Source organism: Notamacropus eugenii, chromosome 5, assembly GCF_028372415.1.
Source record: "Notamacropus eugenii isolate mMacEug1 chromosome 5, mMacEug1.pri_v2, whole genome shotgun sequence".
NCBI lineage: Eukaryota > Metazoa > Chordata > Mammalia > Diprotodontia > Macropodidae > Notamacropus > Notamacropus eugenii.
The window spans coordinates 276,946,148-276,965,167 of NC_092876.1; the positions used below are offsets into that span (position 1 = coordinate 276,946,148).

Below are 19,020 nucleotides of genomic sequence, written 5' to 3' on the forward strand. Positions count from 1 at the left end.
TCCTGTTTCCAGGGCTGGTACTCTATTTGCTTTTGGTTTTAAATAGATAATACTTATTTTTAGAAAGACTCCATTGATTCTTACACTTTCTGGTGTTTTTTAATAGGAATGGGTGTTGTGTTTTCTCAGAGGCTTTTCTTTTATCTATTGATACGATCATTTGACTTATGTTGTTTTTTGTTATTGATAGGGGAAATTATGCTGATAGTTTTCCTAATACTGAACCAGTCCTGAATTGCTGGTATAAATAAATCCCACCTAGTGTATGATCTTTGCAATATATTGCTGTAATATCCTTGCTAGAAATTTATTTAAAATTTTTGAACTGGCCTATAGTTTTCTTTTTCTGTTTTGGATCTCCCTGGTTTAGGTATCAAAAAGCATATTTGTGTCATAAAAGGAATTTGGCAGGACTCAGTCTTTACCTATTTTTTTTTCAAACAGCTTATACACTATTGGGATTAATTGTTCCTTAGATGTTTGGTAGAATTCACTTATGAGTTCATCTGACCCTGGGGATTTTTCCCAGGCAACTCATAGATGGCTTATTCAATTTCTTTTTTCTAAGAAAGGGTTATTTAAGTATTCTATTTCCTCTTCTGCTAATTTGGGCCATTTGTAGTTTTGTAAATACTTATTCACTTAGATTGTCAGTTTTATGACATATAATTGGAAGAAATAACTTCTAATAATTACCTTAATTTCATCTTTATTGGTGCTGCAGTCACTTTATTTTTGACACTAATAGTTTGGTTTCCCTCTGTCTTTTTTTTAAAAAAATCAAATAAACTAATGATTTATCTATTTTTGTTCCTTGTGCTCCCTCCCAATAAACCAGCTCCTAGTTTTATTGTTCAATTTTTTTAACTTTTATTTTTATTATTTTCCTCTGATTTTCAAGATTCCTATTTTTGGTGTTTAATTGGAATTTTTAATTTGTTTTTTTTTTTAATTTTTTTAAAATTTCATGTCCAATTCATTGATCTGTTCCTTCCCTTTTTAAATTAATATACACATTCAGAGATATAAAATTTCTTCTAAGTACTCCTTTGGCTGCATTCTACAAATTTTGGAATGCTATTTCATTGTTATTCTCTTTAATGAAGCTATTGTTATGATTTGTTCTTTGACCCGTTCATTCTTTAGGATTATTTAGTTTCCATTCAACTTTTAATCAATGCTTCCATAGCCCTTTATTAAATGTAATTTTTATTGCATTAGGGTCTGAGAAGGGTACATTTAATACTTCTGCATTTGATTGTGAGGTTTTCATGCCATAATACATGGTCAATTTCTTGTGAAGGTGCCACATACAGCTGAGAAAAAGGTATACTATTACCATTCAGTTTTCTCCAGAGGTCTAGGGTACTTAATTTTTCTAAGTTTTTATTCATCTCCTTGACTTCTTTCTTATTTGCTTTAGTGTTAGATTGTTCTAGCTCTGACACAGGAAATGTGATGCACCCCACTATATAGTTTTACTACTTCCTCCCATAATTCATTTTTTTCCTTTAAGAATTTGGGTGCTATGACATTTAGTGTATTTTTTTAATATTACTTTATTACTTTTAGCAAGATGTAGCTTCTGTTTATCCCTTTTAATTGGGTCTATTTTTGCTTTTGCTTTGTCTGATATGATTGCCACCCCCGCCTTTCACTTTAGCTGATGCATAATAGATTCTGCTCCTGCCCTTTATTTTAATTCTGTGTATGTCCTCTGTGTTCTAAGTGTATTTCTTGTAAACCACATATTGTTGCGTTCTGGTTTCTAATTCATTCCGCTATCTGCTTCCATTGTATGAATAAGTGTATTACCAAGGCAATATACTCCAGCACCAACAGTGACTTAGTTTTCAGAGCTAGTTCTGGGGATTTGGAAGCTTTTAGTGCTTCCAAGGTAGTGTGATGTGGAGAGTGGTATGTCCACTCCTCTCCTAGTTTGCACTCTGGTCTTTACCCAGGAAGAACCCTGATCCCTTGTGATTGCAACTGATACTTCTCCTCAGGGCCCACTTCCTTGGGCCTAGAAGTGATACTGTCCTTCAACTCTTCCAACTTGACTGAAAGTGCTCCTCCCTGCACTTGAACTATGACTTAATAGTGTGTATAGGCAATGGAGTTGCCAAACAGTAACCTCTCAGGTCTCCCTCAGTCTCTTGCCCAAAAGTGCTTCTCCCTGCCCTTGACTTATGATGCAGAAGTGGATCAAACAGCATCTGCTTCTGTATCCAGTGCTAGCCCAAGGGTCCCCTACAATCTCTGACCAGGTACCAGGTTCCAGGTCCCCTGTCTCTGGTTTGAGAATTCCTGCTGCTGCTACTGCTTCTCTCACCACTACCTTGTCCTCACCACTGCTATTTCATCCATATGAGCTCCAGGCCAACCTCCTCCCCTGTATCATAGATCTCTTTTCCACCTATGTTGTCTTGGGCTGGAAGACTATTGCATTTTGCCCTTTTGTTGGCTCTGCCACTCCAAAATTTGATTTGAAGTGTTATTTTAAAGTTGTTTGGAGGGGAACGTTGGGAGAACTCAGCTAAGTGCTTTTTCAACTCTGCCATCGTGGCTCTGCCCCTGAGAGTTCTCCCCAAACAATTTTAAAGGTTGTTTCTAATTTTACTGTTTAAGGATATGGCAACGTAAGATGTTCATTATATTTTAAAGAATATTTAACGTGTCTTACGTATCCTCTTGTGAATTAACTCTTGAAAACTACACTTCCTCTAATGGCTTATTTAAAATCATGTTGGATGCCTGCTTATTTCTTAACACATATAAATTGCTTATTTTTATTCAAATGATATATAAATGAGACAGGACTAATAAACCTTAAACTTAGAGCTAGTGAATATATAAAGAAAAGAATTGGCCAGACGACAAAACAGTGAATAACAGTAAATACCAGTCCTTAACTTGTTCTCTCCTTCACCTTAATGACTAGTTTTGTGCCATTCACCGTACTGTCCTTCCCTACTACAGATCTGAATACCGGGTGTCTCAGTGCATGTCTGCCTTGCAAGTGCTTAGAGATGAAGATAAACAATGTTAGAATTGTGGTACAGAAACAGAAAATACATCACTCCTTCCAAAGCTGAACAGGAGGCAATTTTCAATTGAAACAAGAAATGGTCAATTTTGCCTTTGCATTTCTAAAGGGTCAAGGCAGGTGTTAAAGTCATCAGTTTTACTTAAGACTCCATGCACTAACCCTGGAGTTTTAGTAAATATCAAGTACAGCTCCTGGATCCTGATACTTTTATGACAAAAAGTAAGACACTAAGTGAATGAGTGATACAGCAGATCACTGGCACATTTACATGGCTCAAAACTAATTCTAGGACTGACAGATACCTGTATTTCAAGGAAAAAGCGTAAGCTTTGCATAAGAAATGCACAAAGGTGAAACTTTCAAGTTCATTCAAATAAAGATGCTGAAAACCTCAAAAGCAAACTGAGCTTGTCAAACGAAGACTGGACTTTTGCTAAAACTCCTAAGTGTAACATGTTTTTTATTTTTCAGGAGGGCAAGGAATGCAGGGGGACACAATTTCAACTAAGTTTGTTGCAATGGCCAGTCATATCAACTGCCAACTTGATGCAGGTAAATCCCCACAGAATTTAGCAACAGAATCCCTGTGTTACTGGCAACAGAAAGAAGCACATGCAAAATTTTGACTCCAGAACCCCAGAAAGAATCAAGACACAAAAGAGAAAATGGACTTGGGTCTTTAATTTTTTTTAAAGATTATCTCTATATATATATTAATAAAAAGTGCAAAGAATAGACCTTCATGTTTAAATTATACTCTAAAATAAAATATATATTTCCATTAACTGCAGGAGACAGCTGGCAGAGTCAAGAGCCTGAGAGAGTCCAGTCCCTCTCCATCACAACAATGGACATATTCTGATGAAGCACCCATGGAGAACAGGAGAGTGTTCACAACACAATCTGAGAACATGAACAGCTTTTGGATGTTTTCAGTCTCGTTTGCTTGCATTTCCCATCCAACATGAAGGGGAAGGGGGGCAGGGAGGGAATCTAATTTACAAGAAGAAATGGCTTTGCTCACCACAGTCTAGCATTCAAGACCCACATTTGAGATACCGTGCATCCCAACACTTCTCATGTAGCAAGCACATTAACTTCTACATACTGTAATAAGTTATCAATGTGAATCAAAAGGTGATGATCCCTCCTCCTGCCTGTGAAACAACTGTTCTATGCTTGTAACACTGCTGTTTTAGCAACACAGTTGTAACATCTGTTTAGTCTTGAAAAAAAATTTTTTTAAAGAAGTAAACATACATAAAATTAAAAAGCATAATGTTATACCATTCAACTTCTTTACATACAGGTTTATTTCATTTTGGTTTTAATTTCCACCAAAAACTATTAAGAAACTAGGTGGTTAAAACATCTACTGCCATGTTAAGCACTTGTGGCAGATGGTGGCATTAAGTGGCAATAACAACAAACAAATCCTTATGGAAGTAGCACTTGGTTAAGAGAATGCAGAAGGTGCCAAAGCCAGTACAAGTCTTATAAAATACACAGCTCTGAATCTCTGTCACCACATTCAAACACTCAAAATTGCTTTCTCTCTCAATCTCATGCATGTACATTTACAGATGTTTCTCTCAGGTTTATAGTGTGGCTTTTGTCTCAAAATTTTGATTTTTAATAATTTTAAGCTCTTATAAAGAATTCTAATAGAATTTCTCTTTTAGAAAAAAAAATATTCTATCCACTACACTTGAAGTGTGCAATTCTAAGAGAGCTCTCTCTCTTGCAAATGTCTGGGATGTGCTGCCAGTAAACCTGGAAGAAGTCAAGTTTCTAAGTAATCCAAGAGAGCTGTAAGCAAATCAAAAATGCCTAATTTGTATGTTTAAAAGCTCACTGTCTCCTACTAGTGTTCTGCATTTGGGGACTAGGATAAAAATAATTTTTATATAAGTGTTTTAAATACACCAATCAATCATGTTTCAAAACCAACATATCACACAGCCGCAACCTGAGCGAATCTAGAAGCACGAGTCCTCATGTCTTTTTTCATTTGCTTCTTTCTGCTCTGCAACTCTAAAAAGACCTGTAATTGTGTTGTTCAAGCTGTTGTAGTCAATAATCAAACAGCACTGTTAATACCACTAGTTATAATGCCAGCACCATACCAAAGTGTGATCTCTCTTCTGTAAACCAGAAATTTTCCCTTTATCTACAATTTTACAACAAAATGAATAAACTTGTAGCTGATGAATGGGGCATTTTACAATAAAAGAAAACAGGTTGCCATTTAATATTAAAAATGTACTTCATGAAATTTTGACTTACAGTAAAATATCTAATTAAATGTGACCACTCCATGTACAGTTAAAGTGTTAAGTGCTTGCTCTGCCTTCTACTGAGGGATTTTCTTATAGTCTCAAGGGTGAGAAAAAATTTGTTCCCAGGGATGACAGAAACAACATTCTCAATTCTGTTGCTTGTCTCTCACCTCCATGCACATGCACAGATATGCGCACACACATACACACACAGAGCACCATGTGTTTTAGTCTTCATGACGCCATGCTTTATCCCCCCACTTCCAAAGAACTGCAGGAAAAGATGATTGTAAAATACTTATTCTACTCTATCTAAAGCCTGGATCACCTATTTTCACCTCTACGATTTTGGGAAGATAAAGCCTGCAGCAACAGCAGAAGGAGAATGAGCTTCATTCATCTTCCTTGAACCCTTTGGTTTCTACCTTGAATGTTTCAGGGAATCTGGAAGTTCAGCAAATCTGAGTCAAAAGCTTAACAGATACTGAACCCGAAGTGCATTAAGAGAAGAAACTCCCATCTTTATGGCATAGAAAAAACAGAAAGATGAAGAAAAATAAATCCGACAGCCAAAAGACATTCTAAGACTCATCCAAAAGCTTCATAGAAACAAAAGTTATTTGTGAGATGGCGTGGAGTCATCTATCACAGGTTAAAAGTTCAGGTACAACCAGATACCTAATGACATTCTTTGAAAAATACTTCATGTGAACACCTTTAATCCCAGAGTTAAGTATTTCTAAAGTCTTCAACCTGTCAATAAGATGGACAAGGAAAGAGGCGCATTATGTAGGGAAAACATTTGATGGAAAAGGGAAAGATGGGAACAAACAAAAAAGATTTCAAAGTAAGTGAAGAACCAAGATTTGAAGGAAAAGTGCTTTAAAAAAAGAGCATTTTATGCTTAGAAAAAATATTCAGACAAGAATCTTCTTTATGACAATTTTAAATAGTTTTCCTACCTAAAGAGAGAAACCCAGATTAGGTAGAAGTGTCATTTGTACTGCCATTCTCACTAAGGTAACTTAACTTACTGAAACGTAAAATAAAAGGAATTGCCCTTCAGCTTGTTCTTGGTGAAGCTGCTGGATGGGATCACTTTTCCCACCATCTATGCAAAGCGCCACAATGAGCACTTTCAATGGCTGAAATGGGAAGATTAACATATGAGGAGGTTCCAGGTAACAGATTACCTCAAAAACTGCATGCACACCTGTAGCAGCAGCATGTGTTGCTAGTAGAGTTTTAAATACTCTCATCTAATCTTATGGAATACCTGAGGTCCAAATCAGGTGAGAATGAGCAATAAAATCCTTTCATTTATTTTAAAAACCAGGAAAATCACTTGTCAGGAAATGGCAAGTCAAAATAGAATCAGAATTAAATTAAGTCAATGCATTGACCTGAATTAAAAATGAAAGGGAAACAGGGGGAGTGGGGGTGGGGAAGGCAGAGAGAAAGGGGAGGAAGGGAACAAGGAGACAAGCTGCTGTCCATTTCTGCCATGCCTCCTTATTTCCTGATTTAACCTTAGTGCAGGGGGAAAGGGGGATAAGAATGAACCCTCTGAGCTATTCTCACAAGTACACTGGCATGGCGGTGGTGGTACATAGTGGTCACATATCTTCTAAGGAACACAAAAGGAATCCAGTGATCTCTTCATTACTTATCCCATGAGGACATATAAACTAGAGATCAGGGCCAATTATGATGTCTGAGCCAAAGATACCTGTGTACAAAAGAAAACCCCAAATGGTCCCCCCTACCTGTCCTGGGGAACACCCACTCATTCATACACACACACACACACACACACACACACACACACACACACACACGCTCACATGCACAGGCACACACACACACACACACAACTCAATCCTCAAAACAAAATAAAAATCAAGCCTTTCCTTCTCAAAGGAAAATAAGTCCTTGTGTGTGTGTGTATGTTTGTGCATGCACACATGTGTCTATCTGTCTGTACAACGGTAGCAGAGGCTATTTTGTTTTGGACTCCACATAAATTTTGTCTCCATCCCTAATGCCAAAGGAGTGCAGTGCTCGGGAGCTGTACTTCATTTCCTCTGGGCCAAAGGGAGCTTCATGGTCAAAGTGGTAGAGAAGCATGTTGCTTGTTGGTAATTGTACTAGAGTTTTTAATTGTTTCTTTAGTTCTGCTACTGTTTGATCCAGACGAATACTCATTTCTTCCACCTGATCTTTGAAATGGATTTCTACCCTGGCACTGCTCTGGGGTCTTAGATCCACTTCAGCCAAGGGCTCCAACTTCCCATACTTTGTAATCAGTTCATGATACCTAGAAGAAAAGACATACAAAGTTTAAACTAAAACCACTAAAACTAAAGAACTCTTAGGATCTGCTGGTGTGCAACAGTGCTGTAGTCAATACTTCTTTCACTCAAAATACCTGATTGCAAGTTTGCATCTTATACTAAGACTTCTTAAAGGTACTAAGCATGCAAGAGCAATTTTCCCTAAATAGTTGTGGTCATTCAAATAACAGAATCAGTGTTGGGGCTGGAAGGGTCCTTGGAGTCAATTTAGTTTTAGTCTCTCAGTTTTTAGAGATGAAGAAAACAAAGCTCAGAAAGATAGAAGGGCTTAAACAAATTCACACAGCCAACTAGTAACAAGGTTATGACAATAACGCAAGTTTCTTAGCTCCTGGTCCAGTGCTCTTTCCAAATGGCTGAATGTGTGAGCATCAGAGTGGGGATAAACTCCTGACGTGTGGAATGGAGTTTAAAGTTACATAAGAGACTAAAGAGTCACAACCTCTCTAGCTGGATGCCAGTTTCTTATTCTGGCTGTTCTGAATGCTTCCAGGGAAGGATCAACATGTGTGGGGGACACAAAAAGTTCTCATGCCTCTGAGGCTAATGGCATACACAACTATTATGTAGAGCTTAGTATCACTTCCTTACCACAAAAGTATGAGTTGTCCATTATCTAATGGACTAAGTAGCTTGAGTAGTTTTTTCTTAAGAAAATTTAGCACAGTGTTGGACACATTGTAGGTACTTAATATTTGTTGACTTGACTAGGGTAAAGGATGAATTGGCTAATTCAGCTATGTTCTCTTACTGTGGTGCCTTTGGGAACAATGCATTTGCAAGATGCCTGGCAGAAGTAAGGATACAGTGTGTGGTTACGAGATCGAGAGGTCAATTGGCCCTCCAACATACTAACTGATGTAAACTAACCATTTAGAATTATACACGGTGTCATAAATAACATGAAGGAAAGGTTCTGTTTATAAATGGAGTTGACCACTAACAAGTTGGTACGCAGGACTTGTTTGAACCAAGAATGAAGGTGGAGCCCACCCCCCAATATTATAATCATCCTCTAACAAATGACTTTTTAAAAACAGTTTCTTAGAAGTTACTAAGGCAAGCCTCACTGCTTTAAAAACTTGAGAAACATTTAAAGAATAATTTTTCAATGGTAATAAACTAAATGAAACTTTTTTTGGACTAAGTAGCAAATATAAGCGACTTTTTATTTACCTTTATTTATAGCATTGCTTATAATACTCACTTTAAACAGCACTTTCACATACATGGTTTCATTAAGGAAGGTATCTACTGACTCTATTTTACAGAAGAGGGAACTGAGGCTCAGGTAGTTTGAGTCACCTGCCTAAGTGGCAGAGTCCAGTTTAGAGCCCAGAGCTCTTTCTAGGGCACTGTACTGCTTGCTTCTCATCTTCTAGTGTACAGGGAAGACAATCCAGTCTCTTCATTTGGGCTAGTTTCTGCCTATGGGCAGAACCAATGTTGATTCTTCATTATATATTTTTAGCAAAAAAGAAGTTGTGTCTCAATTTCTACAACAGATGTGTTCCAAGAAAAGCGGCATGCAAATGTCATATTCATTTCATTAATCAAGCAAGCAAGGAATGAGCATTTACTAAGTATCTATTTTATATCAGGCACTGTGGCATGCTTAGGAGATACAAAAACAGAAATAGTCTGTGCCCTGGAGCAGCTTACATTGTAACAGGAAAAGCAACATGAACACATAAAAGAAGATATGAAACTTATAAAGAATTAAGGTAATTTCAGAGTGGAGGTCAGTGTTGGTAATTGGGGAAGGGTAAGGAAGAAAAAGGAATGCCTTGTGTAGAAGGTAATTCCCAAGGTGAATTTTAAAGGAAGCTAGGTAATCTAAATGGGAGACTGAGGAAGAGGAAGGAGTTCATTCCAGAAATAAGGGACATCAAACAAGCCACTTTGGCTAGCTTGTCAAATGCATGAAAGAGAATAACATGTATTAAGTCTGAAAAGGTAGGCTGGACCCATATTGTAAAAGGCTTTAAATGCAAGAGACAAACCTATTATAAGAGGCAATGTGATAAAACAAAAAGGCCTGGATATAGAGCGAAGAGACCTGGGTTCAAACTGTGGTTCCAGTACTTATTAGTTGTGTGAAAGTAGGCAAGGTGCTTACTTAACCTCCTGAGTTTTAGCATCCTCATCTGGGAAAGAGACGAAGAGTATTATATTGCCTGCCATAAAGGGTTCTTGCGAGCAAAGTGTTACATAAACACTTTATGAACAATTACTATTTTAGAGGGAACTTAAAAATAGCAAAGACATTTTGTGACAATTACTATTATTTTATTTATTCTGCAAATTAAACAATTTGTATACTGGATTCTCTTAAAAAGGACATACCTTTACATAAATGAAATCAAAATCTTCTAGGCTATTCAGAAATACAAACAGAAAATTTCAGAATCAATCTCTTAGTTTTTTAGTTCAGATATTCTGTTTTCAATTAAAGTTAAATTCAAATGGAACTGCAATTATCTCCAAAATCACATATCAATAATCCCAATATCTCTGAAAGGATAACATGATTCTGTCCTCTAAAGTAATACTCAGAAACTTGTCACTTAAATTCTCATTTTATCCTTCTCATTAACTTTGTTACCTAACCATAAGCAGCAATCCAGTCAATCTCTCTGCACCTCTAATGTCTGACTTCTAAAATGGGGGATATGTCACAAGTGGAGTTCGGAGGATAACGCTGAGAATGAACTACTAAAAATAGCCTTTTTGGTAAACATCAGGTAGTATCATGTAGCAATGGATGTACATAGTTCAGAACAATGTGGTCTAAGAATTTACTGTCCCTTTCCATTGTGGTTCTCTAACAGTAACTGACTTTATTGAGTGGGAAACAAAACACTGCTACCTACCCTTCTAAAGTCTGCAGGAGCAAAAAAGGCACAGAGACTGGTAAAGGGAACCAAAAGCCAGATGCAACCTTGTGAAGAAAACACACCTGGGAGCAGGCTGTTAGGCTTCTTTTTAAACTTAATGAAGTAATTAATTAAAGACAATGACTTGGGGGGAAAGTTTATATCAGTTCTGCAAGATGTTTTCATCACAAGCAGCTGAAATATGTGTAAACGAGTACAGTAGGTCTGAAGGTGGGACTTACCCAACGAGGGATATGAAGAGTGAGGCTATGCCAAGGAGAAATTCTGTCCTCTTATCTTCCTTATCCCATGATTGTTAGGCAAAGCAGTCAGCATTACAGAAATCTTCCTTTCCTTGGCTGTCCAACTCCATACTTCCAACACTCACAGAATCTCAGGGTTAGAAGAGATCACAAAGGAATCTCACCTAACTCCTACCTGAGCAGTACATTTATATATATATATATATATATATATATATATATATATATATATATATATATATGTATATAAAACACCGAGATCTGTACCATATGTATCAGAGATCTAACTAACTCTCCACCAATGGACTTACTTAAGCCTTTTTAGTATGTGGATGTTGAATGAATGAAGCTTTCGCATAGAACCTGAAAATGTTAGCCTCCCTTTTCATACATTTTAATCTGAAAATGAATCTTGAATAAAACATATACATAGAAAGCAAAGGTTAATTCAGTCATAAAACGTTAGAGCTGGAGCATCTAAGACTAACTCCCTCATTACACAAGTGAGGAAACTGAGGTTGGGAGGGGAGGGGTTGTGACTTGACCAAGTTCATATAGAGTGTCAGAGGTGGGATTTGAATCCAGGTCCTCCCGAACCAGAGAGCTTTGCCCATTTCTTCCACCATCCAGTATAATCCTTTATCTTTATCAAAAAGGTAACAGAAGCCCAAAGAGGTGGGACTAAAAAGGCCTCATTTCTAGGCCCTTTTCATTGTATTTGTAACTGCCTCTTTCTGCTCTGTAATTCTTAAGAAAAATAACTTGGAAAGTACTTTATTCTCTGGCAAAGAACAACATCAATTTTAAATCGCCTTTTAGTTTCTAAAGCAAGTGACCATGACTTTCATTTATGTTGCGGCTCACTACCGTCTAAACACACCTGATCTTTCCCACCTCTATTCATACAATTCTCCATGAAGGCAATGACCTTGCTCTTATTTCACATGTTTTCAGAAGCCTTTCTAGACAACCCAGGTCAAAAGTAAACTCTCCTTTCTCTTAAATACCTATAAAACTTACTCTCCATCTATATCACTAATGTGGTACTTATTGTGTACATGTGTTCATGGCACATAGACTTATTTTCCCAACTAGAATGAATATTCCTTGAAGGCAGGAATTCTGTCTCACAACTGGTTTTTTTTTGGTTTTTTTTTTTTGTATCCCGACTCAGTGCTTACCTCATGTGGTTACCTTGCATACAGCAGTTACCCAGTATACACCTACCAGTGAATTGACTGGAAGGGATATTGATGCAAAGGCAGATGTAGTCAGCGAAGGCTTTATGAAAAAACTGAAGCTGGCTTTGAAAAGATGGATAGATTTTGGACAGGTCGAGGTCATCATGAGCAAAAGCACAGAGACTGAAATAGGCTTGATTTGTTCAGGAAAATAAGGTTTGCAGTCTTATTATAAAAGAAGGTATGTGTTGGAGAAACAGGCTAGACAGGCAGAGTGGTCCAGATTATATAGAGCCTTCAAAACCAGGCAAAGATACTTAGATGTTGAAGGAATAGGAAACAGGGAATCATTACAGACTTCTTAATAGAGGAGTGACATGAAATGTTAAGAAAAACTTAATCTGGCAGTAATAAAATGGATTAATATGTATGTGGGAGGGTGGGGCAGAGCTGGAGGGATTGGGAGAGGATAGACAGGACTAGAATCAAACAGGATGCTGTTGTAATAGATAATCCAGGAAAAAAGTGATTAGAGTCAGGACTAAGGTGGTAATGTGGAAGGAAAGGGACAGATAGGAAACACACTTATAGGATTTGGTGACTGACTAGAAAAGCTAAAGGGGACTGGAATTTCCTCCAACCTGGATGATTAGAAACATGGTGATTCCACTGAAAGAAGCAGGTAAACTGTGAGAGAGGTGGAAGGTGTTAAGTTTTGGACAATCTGAGACTGAACTAATGGCTTGACATCCAAGTACAAAATTATAGACTAGGAATTAGGACATAGGACTTTTATTTCTAGTTTGGGCAAAGACTTCCATTGCTCTTGGGCAAATCACAGTCTCTTGGTGCCTAAGATTCTTTACTTGGTAAAACTGATAATAACACTCTCAACTTGAGAGGCGGCATGGTGTAATGGACAAAGGACCATTAAAAGTCAAGAAGACACGGGTTCAGCTCCTGCCTCTGATATGTACTGGTTGTATGACTATGAGCACGCCACCAATTTTCTCAGGGCCTGAAGCACTTCTCTATAACTAGCTGTTAAGCTGCATCAGTGTAGGGATTTTTCACATTGGGAGTTCACCACACTAAGGAAATCATAGGTTCATATCAAAAGACTCTATTTAATAGGTTCCAGAGAATTCCTCAACAACTATCAGTACAAAAACAAGTCAGTCAATCAATAGACAAGTATTTATTAAGTACCTACCACGTGCTAAACACTATGTTTGACACTGGGGACAAAAGAACAAAGAATGAAAACAATCCCTACTCACAAGCTACATAAAAGTCAGCACAAACCTACAGGCCAAGGATTTGTAATCAATTTAAAGAATAATTGTACTAAGAAAGCCGTAATTTTAAGAAAAATTGAGAGTATGTCTTACAGCATTAATGTCTCTTCAGGATGGTTACAATCATCAAACACCACTGACACCCAAAGTTGGACAAAGAACTTGGGAACAATAGCTTGTGGACTAATAAAGACTTTTTAAAGGAGTAAAATTTTTTTCCTCTTTTTTCCCCTCAAGATAGTTATCAAGAATACCTAGCTCTTTAGCTAAAAGGCCAGAAAATATTCCTTGTGGGGCTAAATATCTGATTCTTTTTCTCTTTCCCATTAAAGATGGTAGAATATGTGCTATCAGTCAGATGAGCAGTAAAGCAATGCATTTCAAAATTTCCAAGTTATAAAGTTCAGACACAAAAGATAATTACCCCAAGATCATGATTCTGGAGGGTTGGTCCTCTTGGAGATTTCCTCACCAGCACATACAGACATATGTATACATCTCCGATCAAGAGAGGGGAGGTAGCACATTTTTTGCTAGGCTGGGAAAGTGGCAAGAAGTCAAAACAAAGCACGAGGTAATTGAAATGACAAAGACCCTAAGCTTCAGGGAAGAGCTAGCATTTCAGAAGCTCTCCACTGTACACTTTGGAGAATGCCCCTTTTGTTTCTCATCCAGCTCACAGCTTAATGTGAGCAGTGCTGTGTTACTGCCCCTGTCTGGGGATGACAGAGTCTGGCCATGCGGAGAAACCCAGGAGACTCATGTCAAATGGACAACAGCAGGCCCTCTGTCTGTAAGGAGAAGGAGGAAAGGGCAGAGTAAACTAGGATTTTTCTAGCATCCTAGACAAAATGCGCCTTTATCAGGGAGGAGGGGCCAAAGAAAGGCCACTACCCTACTCTCAAAATAATATGAGAAACAATAAGTCTATTTGGACAACCATTAGTTTTATGAGAAGAAATATTCTTCATATTTTGCAAAGGAGTTTTACCATCAACAATTAAAATTAACATGTCTGAAAAACCATGACCTATTTTGATTTCAGGCCTAAGGATTTCCCAAGTCAGGATCTAAAGAATTCTTAAAGGGGCACAAAGAAACCAAGGGGCCAAGGGGAGTATAATAGCAAAGAAAAGCCTTCAAAGCAACCTAGTTCTGGCACTTACATCTCTCACTGATGTCCCTCTCCTCCTCTGCCTATCAGTCAACTGTCTCCTACCTTTTTTGGTTTTATTTATTCCTGCTGGGATGCAAAATGGGGAAAATTTTTTAAAGACTCCTTAAGTCAATAAACCTATCAGCCCATAAAATACACAACACATGATACATTACTTCCCCAAAGGAAAACAAGTTTTAATTGCATGAAAGAAGAGAGCTATGCACACTCATTAAGTGTCAAAGGATAAAGGGAGGTGAAAAATAGAAAATAAAACAAAAAATGAGTCACCTCAGGCAACGTGATGTAGGCCAGGTTACAGACAACTGATGAAGGGGGACCAAAATAATAAACACAGAGATGATACATATACACATGCCAGAATCATTTTTCCTTAAAAGAAATTGCATAATCTTAGAGACCAAAAGTTGTATTCTGTCCAATCAAAAGGGAAAACCTCACAACTTGCTTTACTTCAAATTCTGTGATGTTTCAGTTCCTGAATTTTAAAAGTTCTATTTTTTTACTCTGTTTCTGTGATTCATTTAGTAAATTCCTTTTAACCAATGTAGTCTGGCAAAGTACTTTGCAACTTCCAGGATTAGAAAACTGCATGGGATCTGAGCAGTAAAGGGACTTGCCGAGGTTCACAGAAAGTCTATCTCAGAGGCCAGGCTTGAACGTCTGCCTGACTCCTTGCATCTCTTTCTGTAATAATGCTTTAGAACACTAAGTCCCTTTCTCACTTACATTCCCACATTTACCAAAAGCTTACAAATGAATCTTGTATCTTAGCTACTGACTGGGTTATCTTCCCAACCACATCATCAAGAAAAGGGACTGTATTCCTCTTTTTAAAGATCTGACTAAGGTAGACTGGTCAGGCAGTGATTATGAGGAATAACTGAAGAACAACTCAAGAGGTCCAGAGGAAGTGCCCCCCAGCAGAGAATATATGGGAGGACATGGACAAGAGTTGCACGGGACAAGAAGTTGTGGGTGAACTGTGATCTACGCCTCTGGAGGGAGCAAATATCAAAGTTTTAAGAACTGTTTCAAAGCAATTTACTGTAATTAACTGAAAAACATACTGGTAGATGGTGGATCTTAGCCATTCTTAACATGAGATGTAGGAAAAAAATGGAAAAAAAAAAGAATGGAAATAGAAAGCAATTAAAGAACTGAATGACTCCCCATATTTCAATATCTCCTAAATAATTTAATACCATGAGTACTACAGCAGATCATGAGTAATCCTGAAAGAAAACAAGAGAGTATTTGGCATATGGGATTCTTCACAGCTCTCCTGCAAAGGCCATCCCTTGCATGGCTTCTATGAACTGGTAGGAAGTGATGTCTATACCAGGAGGATGCTCTCTTTGCTGCCTCACAGACCCCTACACCTCCTTATCAGATTGTGTCGGCAGACTTCAAAAATGTTTCCAACATGAATATCAGTTCTGTTAGTTGTCTTTGGAACCTCAGCTACAGCCTAAAGTTAACATTTCCTGAAAGCTCTCCTACTAAAAATATGAGTCAGTAACTGAAATATGACCAAAGGCAGCACCTTTCCAGTCACCTGCAAGCACAGGCTGAACATATTCTGAAAGAGTATTAACAGTTCTCTGGACTGGAAAAAACAGACTTTCATGGCTGCACCCGTCTCTAAGAGACAGTGCACAGCTGAATGCATTTAAATAAAGAGCTCATTGATTGAGAAGGTGGATTCCACAGTGTTGAAAGGCCAAGAAACAGAGAATAGAGATTTCTCATCCTCTCCCGCCTTACACAGTAAACAGACAACACAAAACAGATGGTAGATTGCTTAGTTATCCTGAAACCATGAGTGTAAGATCATTACTGCCAGAACTGGCTATGTTATAAAGGCTGAACTTCCAATTCCCTCTACCAGTAAAGAGTAGGAAAAAAAAGTTAACTGGTCACCTGTAAGAAGTTACAAAAACTCCCTGCCTGGTTCATTTTCCCCTCAGCCCATCAAAAATTTCATGCTGCTCCATCATATGAATTCAGAGGTTGCAGATAACTAGAATCTGCACACCTTTCTTGGTCAGAAAAAACAGCATATGAAAATCTCTGGGTCACCTGTAAATTCATATGTTGCTAAGTAACTCTATATTTGAAAACAGATGTCACTAAATAATCTAGCTTGTTTATAAAGAAATTTTGCTATCATAAAGGACATTCAAATAATCAAAAACATGTATATTCCCTCTAGATAACAATGAATAAGCTGCTGGCCTTAGAGTCAAGAAAACCTGAGCTTAAATCTTGTCCCTGATGTTTAAAACCATAAGCAAGTTACTTACCATCTGTGAGTCTATTTCTTCATCTGTAAATTGAGGTTAATAGCACCTTTAGTATCTATTCCATAGGGTTGTTGGGAGGCTTAGTGCAAACTTTAAAGTGCTATATAATAACAGTTACTGTTATTTTTTTTACAATTAAAAAAAGTTACGCCTTACATAGGAAGACCCATTTTGCATTTTGCAGAAGGTCAGAAGAATGAAAGGGGATGGACAGTACAGTGAACCAAACAGCAAAGGGGAAGTACAAGCAGCACTCTTTAAGCCAAGTAAGAGATGACATGTAAATTAGGTCAGCTTTTCATCCTTGGGATCTAGAGAAGATAAATTCTATGGCTAGATGAAGAAAGATACAGAACTATAAACTTAAGAGCTGGAAGGGGCCTTATATTCCTCATTTTACAGATGAGGAAGCTGATATCCAGGTGAGGATATTACTAAAGGTTCCATTGAGAGTGAGGTGTCAAAACTGGGATTTGAACACCCAGGTTAAATTAATTCCAAATTCAGCATTCTTTAAGGCACAATGCTGCCTTAAAACCAACAAGTACAAGGTATTAACAATCAAATGTCATTCTTGAATACACATTTTCTTACTGAGACATAATTTCACCTAATACTGTTTACTCTGATATTTATCATGATTTTCCTACTCAACAATGTTTTTGTTTTAGAGAGGAAATGAGTAAGGAGTTGGTAAAAGAGATCCATGGAAAGCAAAGAAAATAATGACACCACGCTATCACGTCCCTCTTTCTAATAATTAACTAATTATTATTATTATATTATTATATTCTAACTAATAAGTACATCTTACTGTACTTATACTTTTCTATTCCTTTATTCATGACTCTTTTTAATGCCAAAACAAAAGGGCAAATTTGTCTACCACTTAAGTGAAACTATAGCTAGCTCCAATACTGCTAAAATATTCCATGATGAAAGGTCTAGAGTGTAACAGATGTCCCCACTTTCATGAGGACAGAGAATGATCTTCTTTTATCATCCCACTGACAAGAAGTCAGCCCCCAGGTACCCTGTGAACATCTTCCTGGCTGTTTCTTCAGCAAGATACTCCATTTCTAACTCCGGGCATTTTATCTGGTTATTGCCACTCCCATCTCTCCTCCCCGCATTCCCTAGAATCTTCTCCCTCCTCAGCTCTGCCTTCTGGCTTCCTTCAAATTCCAGCTAAAATCCTACCTTCTCCAGGAAGACTTTCCTGATCCCCATTGTTCTAGTGCCTTCCCTCTTTTGTTTATCTCTCCCTCAATAGACTGTAAGCTTTCCTTGAAGGCAGGGCTACTATCTCTTGTCTTTCTTGGTATGCCCAGTGCTTGCAGCACAGTGCCTGGCACATAAGAAATGTTTAATAAATGTCTGCTGAATGACAGTTCTATCATCTGGCATGTTCAAAGCCAGAATCTTGCCATCTCCTGTGAAAATACCATAGAGTCATGCCAAAAGATGCAATGATAATCACTTCCCTGAAAACTTATGTTTCTTGCACAACAAGCTTCAAGAACAAAACCTAATTGTTTTAAGGTTTATTTTTAAACTATATAGTGTTTAAAACTTTCAGACTCTAAGGCTTCAGAGAAATTTCAAAGGAACCTCAAAATTTCCTGACAGCAACTCGTTAGAAACCAAAATTGTTCATCATGTCCACCCTGGCCTTCTATGAAAGCTCAACAATGCCAACTTAAACAACTCCTCAGAGACCTATTTTCCACCCCCTTTGTCGTTTTCATTGTTCCTCTCTCAGATCTCTCCATATTTTACACCTCTCTTATGTTGGTGAAGCCCAGGATATTTCTGAAGAGTCTACAATATGAAATGATAGGTTAACTTGCGGAATATGTGTAAAAAGAAATGACCTACTGAAGAAGAGGATCAGAAAGAATCAGTGGCATAAGTTTGGGAAAGAGCAGCGCAGAAGTGGCCACTCAGGGCTTACAAAGCACTCTCCTCTCAATAGCCTTGAGGCAGGTAGGGAAGAATTATTATCCTTGTTTTATAGACAAAAGACTTGTGACTTGCCAGGGGTCACACAAAGCTATCAGGTCAGAATTGGGATGCAAACCCAGGTTGCCTAACTTCAAGTTCAGTTCTCTCTACCATGCTGGTTCTCACATAAGACAAGTTCGAGCAAATATATTGTCCTAGAGCAGAGGAAAGTAGGCTGGCGTGTATGCTCACGCTCTTTGTTACATCTCATGTCTGGCTCTTGTGTCTCTCTC

The 19,020-nt window shown here is 37.7% G+C and overlaps 1 protein-coding gene across 4 annotated transcripts in view; it reads right to left on the reverse strand.

Annotated features, from left to right (window-relative positions):
* LOC140506119 (tubulin-specific chaperone cofactor E-like protein) overlaps positions 1-19,020 on the reverse strand; it is a 150,737-nt gene that overhangs the window by 94,017 nt on the left and 37,700 nt on the right. For 3 of the 4 annotated variants that reach the window (XM_072612923.1, XM_072612922.1, XM_072612924.1), the window contains exon 8: positions 3,711-7,645. The exons of the other annotated variant lie outside the window; for it this stretch is intronic. In XM_072612923.1, the coding sequence (XP_072469024.1) occupies positions 7,327-7,645 (319 nt within the window). In that variant the 3' untranslated portion in view covers positions 3,711-7,326. Of the gene's footprint in view, positions 1-3,710; positions 7,646-19,020 lie in introns of those variants that run through there. 4 annotated transcript variants of the gene reach the window in all.